Source organism: Meriones unguiculatus, chromosome 12 (genome assembly GCF_030254825.1).
Source record: "Meriones unguiculatus strain TT.TT164.6M chromosome 12, Bangor_MerUng_6.1, whole genome shotgun sequence".
NCBI lineage: Eukaryota > Metazoa > Chordata > Mammalia > Rodentia > Muridae > Meriones > Meriones unguiculatus.
The window spans coordinates 87320016-87326375 of NC_083360.1; the positions used below are offsets into that span (position 1 = coordinate 87320016).

A 6360-nucleotide genomic window follows, 5' to 3' on the forward strand; every position below is an offset into this window, starting at 1 on the left:
GATCTTATTTATACTACTAGGCATTATGTATGTGTAAATATTCAGAGAAGAGACAGAAGAAACTTGCAAAATTTCAAAGTCACTTATTACTAATGCTGCTAGTTTCAGGCTTAAGCTCTTACAAGAGCTCAATGCTTATTCTTTACCATTTTTCTTTACCATTTTTGTTATTATCTTCCTTAGGAACATGCTTATTTAAATGAAGACAGACTTAATCTTTAGACAAAAGTCACAATTCTTAGCCCATTTCCTCTTTTCTTGTTGTTGATTTTGGGTTTTGTCCACCTACCTGCACCTGAAATCTGTTTGAGAGAGAAGCATGGCTGCTCTGAGGACAGTTGTGGCCGGTCAAGGCAGTACTGAGAGTGTGCCTTGGCTCTTACTCTGCCCTACCTGCAGCGCTTTGAATGCTGTGAGCATGTGCTTGTGTGCTGGTGTTGCTGTATCTGCTGGTTAACTGTAATGATTTTGATCCAGGGAAAAGACCCATCAACAAATTGGATTCTTCTGATCCCTTTAAACTGAATGATCCATTTCAGCCTTTCCCAGGCAATGATAGTCCCAAAGAAAAAGATCCTGATATGTTTTGTGATCCATTTGCTTCTACTGCCACTACCAATAAAGAGGCTGACCCAAGCAATTTTGCTAACTTCAGTGCTGTAAGTACTGTGAATGGGCTGTTCGGGGGAAAAATCTTTCCATTTAGAGTTTGAAGAGTTTTCAAAGATTTCTTCATAGGCTGCCAAATTTGCATCATTTTACCAACATACTAAAAATTGTGTTTTATTCTTCCCCCAAGCAAAACCTCTGTTTGGTTTGGTTTTGCTGGTTCTTAGATGATTCTGTTGCTCAGCTGATTTTAGTCTTCGTGGTTCTCATAAACAAGTTGTTTTATAAACCTTTCTCTTCGTCTTGGTAATATAGGTATAAGTAAAGTCTTGACAGTTATTTGGCAAACGGTTATATGATAATGATTACAAGGTTTGCTGTCTGCCTATTGTGTATTATTTGTAGCTGTGTATGTGTGTTTGTGTACAAAGCTTTAGCAGTTTCTAGAGACCAGTTGGCAGTTTCAGTGAGGGAGCAGTGCAGGGGTTCTTTGAATACAAAACAATACTCTTTACTCACTATATTCACATAGTAGGTGTCATGGTTTGGTGGTATGGTGGTGGTGGTTCTTTTTATTGATCTGTGAACCCCGTTACTCATTCCTGCTAAGCTTCTGCTCTACCATGATAGCCTTTCAGATTTAGGAAATAAACTTGTTCAGATCTAAGAATTCTTTCCGAAACTTGGAGAAGTGCTATGAGAATAGCTTAGCAAGGCCTTCCTTCACGACATTAGAAATGGAGCAACTGATTGTGGAGGCGTCATATATTTCATCATTCCTCAAATAAAGCAAATTTGGTAAAAAATGAAAGTCTTAGAGTAGCTAACAAAGTTTTATTTTCCCAGATTTTTTTTTTCAGGCAAAGTAACATTATTCATTAGCACTGCCTATTCTATAAGAGGAAATTTTCTGTTTGTCACCTTTTTGTCCTTGACTTTGGAGATGAGCAATTGAGTGGCCAAATGCCCCTGGTCACAGCAAGTACTATTTGGGTTCTCTTGCTAGTTATTTTATCCTTGTTACTACTCTGTCTACTTAGAAACAAATTGGGCAGGAGCTGGAGAAATGGCTCAGAGGTTAAGAGTACTGTCTGCTCTCCCAGAGGTCGTGAGTTCAGTTACCAGCAACCACATGGTGGCTCACAACCATCTATAGTGAGATCTGGTGCCCTTTTCTGGTATGTAGGCATACATGCAGGCAGAATACTGTATATATATATTTAATAAATAAATTAAATCTTAGAAAAGAGTTGGGCAAGAGTCTGCATGCAGCTAAGACAGTCGCAGTGCCCACCTTTTGAGTCTGTGCTGTTAGGTTCCAGGGGCATCACGTGAGTATAAAGGAATGAGATAGATATCCCTGTTTTTAATACTAAAAAGAAATGGCAACTCAGAATTATGTTTAAATGCCGTGACAGGTAGAATTTGAGTTGTTTCAAACAGAGAAGAGTGGAAAAATAGCTTTCTTAGGTGACTGTCATTCTCAGTGTAAATAACAGTCTGGCAGTTTGTGATAGTGTGTTAAATATGGTTCTGTAAGTCAAAACCTGGTTGGAATGAGTCTTGAACAGTGGTGGGGGCCATTTGCTTGTTTCATACTTGAGAATCTCTCACAATGCAGCATAAAGCAGCTCATAGTAAGTCCTCTGTTTTCAGTGGAGAGGCTCGGTAAGCACACCAAGAGTCAGGGTGCACTGCCAAGTCTTTCAGTGTGTTTCTCGCTTTTTGATGGATCTCCTCGTGAGACGAGGCTGAAACCAGGTAGAATTTTGTATCTGGTTTCTACGAAAGTTGAAGTTATTGTTGTAGTTACAAATATTTTTTCCAATTTAATCATTAGTATTAAGGTTTTACTTAAAACTGGATCATTTTAGTTATATAAAACTGAGTTAAAAGTTTCTAAAAACTATCAATCTTCAGTGTTTTTGTTTTAATGATTTGATTCACATACTATATCTAATGTTCTTTTTTTTTTTTAAATGTAAACCTATATAATTTATTTTTATTTTATGTTCATTGGTGTTTTGCCTTCATGTATGTCGGTGTGACAGTGTTACGTTACTGGGGTCACCAACAGTTGTGAGCTTGACATGTGGATGCTGGGATTTGAACCTGGGTCCTCTGCAAGAGAAGCCAGGGCTCTTAACTGCTGAGCCACCTCTCTCAGCCTCTAATGTTCTTAGATTTAGCAAAATTTGCCTGTTTTTGCTTTATAGTTTTGGGGCTTCCTGAAAGAGCCAGGTAAGGCTGCTTTCTGTTGCCAGTGCCATTAATTTTAATGATTCAACGGTCAGAAATGCTGCCATGTGGTTGTAATCCCACAACCCAGGACACAGTCAAGGAGGATCATGAGTTTGAGACAAACTTGATTTACCTAGTGAGAATCTGTCTTTAAAAGGACAGACTCTTTAAAAGGAAGGAAGGAAAAAGAAGAAAAAATTACTGTATGTGCTAAGTGATCACTATAGTTTAAAAAGCAAATATTTTATATCGGATTGGAAGACTGACCACTCCTATTTTTAAATTTCCTATTCTGTCCTAAGCATCTGTCTGTTTTGAGACAGAATATCACTATGTGTCCTAGATTGGCTTCTGATTTGCAGTCCTCCTGCCTCAGTCTCCCGTGTGCCACCAGGCCTGTAACTGCTGTTTTTTAAAGTGATGATTTTAATGTTTTTACTTTATGGGTTTTATTGTATTTATAGACTTTCCTTCCCCATAGAGTGCATTAAAACTTTAAAGTAAAGCAGAGCTCAATAAGTAATTAAAATATATTTTCAGAAAAAACAATAAGGAAGTAACAGTATTCACAGAGGCAGAGTTCTTTGGGTAAAGCAGGTAGTTAAAGATCTTTTATAAAATGTTTTTTATGTCTTTGTTTATTTTTCTTATTCATTCTTTTTTGTTTTGTTTTGTTTTGGTTTTGGTTTTTTAAATGGCAGTATCCCTCTGAAGAAGACATGATTGAGTGGGCAAAGAGAGAAAGTGAAAGAGAAGAAGAACAGAGGCTTGCCAGACTAAATCAGCAGGAACAAGAAGACTTGGAACTGGCCATTGCACTTAGCAAATCAGAGATCTCAGAAGCATGAAGAGTTATTTGTCTTTGTCAGCAGTACAGTGCTCTTCTTCTTGAACCCTGAAGCTATTTACCATGTCATCAAACTACCTAGGAGCATGGGATACAAAAGGTTTGAGATTCCTATCAATGTGACAAAAGTCTAGTTTTTTTGTTGTTGTTGTTTTGTTTTTTTGGGGAGGAAAAAGCTATTTCAAATGTATCTTTTATTTTTTTCTTCCAAAAGCAGTACCCTAATTAGACCGCTTCACCTAGACCCCTGTTGTGGTGTGCATTTACAGTGAACTCTTGCCTGCTTGTACTGTTCCCTGTGAAGCTAGCGCACCAAGCTCTGCCGCCTGAGACCTAGCAGATGTAGTTTCTCGCTGTGCTGCCCTTGTTCTGTACTTACTGTGATAGCGACTGGAGTCCTGAAAGTGCAGGTATTCTCCCTGAGCTGAGGAGGGAAAGGAAGGAGCATCCTGTTTCTTTTGATCGGTACAAATTAGCCAATTTAAAGTGCATTATCTGTACTTCTGGAGAAAATACAATTAATTTGTTAAAGACAGGGGAAGGTACTCTGCGTAGGATCAACTCCACTATTGAAAACTAAATGAATTAACGTAAACTATTATTGCTCCAGGCTCAAGGAATTTCCTAAATAAAAGCATTACAACCTTGTATGTGAAACATGTTTTTAAAATAACTTTCTCTGGACTTAAAGAATTTTAAGATTAACAGATACCTCACCACGTTTCCTAGTTAAAAACAAACCAACCAACCTCTTACAACTAGTGAGGAAAACTTGTAGCTTAAAATACAACCTGTCAGTTAAGGTAAGCAAACACTTGGCCTGCACCTTCTACCTTTGCAGCTGCACTGGCCTTGGTTGGTAAGAGTCCTGAAGTCTAGGAAAGTCTAGGAAGCTAGAAGTGAAAGAAGGTACTTTGGTCTTCATTATGTGTTTTGTTTCTTTAGTGGGGGCCCAGCTATTTACAATGATACAAATGGAAGAAGTAACTTTTGTTCTATGCTATTGTTTCTTGTCCGTCTTTGTAGTTTAAATTACTTTATTTGCTTGCTTTTTCCACCTATGAAATTGACAAGCTACTCCACCCCCCACCCCCCAAAAAATTCCTAGCTTTTAAATTGAGAGAAGAAGAAACAGACTTGCCAAATGATCAGAGCCCTCCTTGTTACCAGAGCCCATCTTGTCCTAACCTGGCCTGACAGCCAGCTGGATTTGATTTTAGTTACTGATGGAGTGTGTTCAATGCCAAGGTAAAGAAAAATGCACCTACAAACTATTAAAACTCTCTCTGGTCACTGAGTTAAGGTGGTATTGAACCGTGTTGGCCAGAGTAACTTGCTGCCGGCCTGTGTACATACCACAGTGTCCAGTCAGTCCATCTTGAAATGGTGCTCTTTTTTGGCTGGAATTGAAAACGAACTTAAGCCGCTTTGTTGCACTGCTAACTTTTTCTACTTTTGTAAATCAGTATTTCAACATAAAAGTCATAAATATGAAGTAAGGGCTGAGTCATAATCACAAGGCTTTAGTTGTGGCAACTAATCCAGTGGCCTCAGTGTGTGCTGCGAAGGGGGACAGGAAGGTTGTGTTGGCTGTGATGGGCAGAGTTTTCTGTTTGTTCCCTCCTCTGACTCCTCAGGAGAAAGGTAAGTTGACTTGAATAACCTTCTTTTGCACTGAGAAAAGTGAAAAATGTTTAAAATGCTTTAAAAATGTTTAATTAAAAACACTCTGGAAATATTAAATATGTATAACTTATAAATGGTAACTTTTGGTGTATAGTAAGTGTTCCTAATCTTCAGTGCACTTAGCTGGCTCGTAAAGACGTGTGTGCTCTGTGGGCCAATAGCATACTAAAGTGTGTATATATCATATAAACATAGCTATAGCTCCATGCTTGACTGTATAGAGCAAATGTCTTAAGAGTCATTTGTGATGTTTTATGGTGTTGACCCTGGCTCCAAAGCCTGCGCTTGAAACAAAGACAGAGTTTTAACCATCTTTTCCTCACTTGTTCAGCTTTATTTGAGCTCTCGTCATAGAATTTTTCTCATGTTTCAAACTTATAAATTGCAGTTGTAATTATGAAATAATAAACTTTAAGAAATAAAAAAGTGTACTAGCTATCCTTTTGCATTGAAGCTTTGCATTCTTCTTGATTGTGCAACCGAATGAGGAGATAAGTCGCAGTCAGCATACATTGTCCTGTGTAAAGTGTTTCCGGCAATACTGTATGAATAAATAAATGTTGACTATCACTTTTTGTTATTTTGTTCTCTTTTGTGAAAGGACGTTAGGAAATGTATCTGCATAGAAATAGAGCCTGAAATGTGTGGCTGTGTGTCTTTTGCCTTGGATTCTTAGGACACTTCCATCCTCAAGTCCTTTTTTCTGCTGTTTTTAATGTAACTTTGAGAAAATTCTGTAAGGCAGACATGGTTGTGCGCGCCTTTAACCCAGGAGGCAAAAGCAAGTAGGTCCTTGAGTTCCAGCCAGCAAGTTCCAAGTCCAACAAAGTGCTTTAGGCTGTGAGTCCCGGAACTTCACTTTCCTCGTTCATGACTTGGGTAGTTTGACTTTGGCCATCTTCTTTTGTTAGGTTGCAGGTCTTGCTAGGTCAGGCTAAACTCCAGCTCGGCCCTTCTGCCTCATCTTCCTGAGAAGT

General features: G+C 38.5%; 1 protein-coding gene across 4 annotated transcripts in view; it reads left to right on the forward strand.

Moving 5' to 3' along the window:
* The window catches only part of Eps15 (epidermal growth factor receptor pathway substrate 15), a 100534-nt gene extending 94581 nt beyond the window's left edge, over positions 1 to 5953 (forward strand). For 3 of the 4 annotated variants that reach the window (XM_060366109.1, XM_060366110.1, XM_021660807.2), the window contains exons 24-25: positions 478 to 659; positions 3552 to 5953. In XM_060366109.1, coding sequence (XP_060222092.1) covers positions 478 to 659; positions 3552 to 3698 — 329 coding nt within the window. In that variant the 3' untranslated portion in view covers positions 3699 to 5953. The remainder of the gene's footprint in view (positions 1 to 477; positions 660 to 3551) is intronic. The other variant, XM_060366111.1, reaches the window with a different exon arrangement.
* The last annotated feature ends 407 nt before the right edge of the window (positions 5954 to 6360 follow it).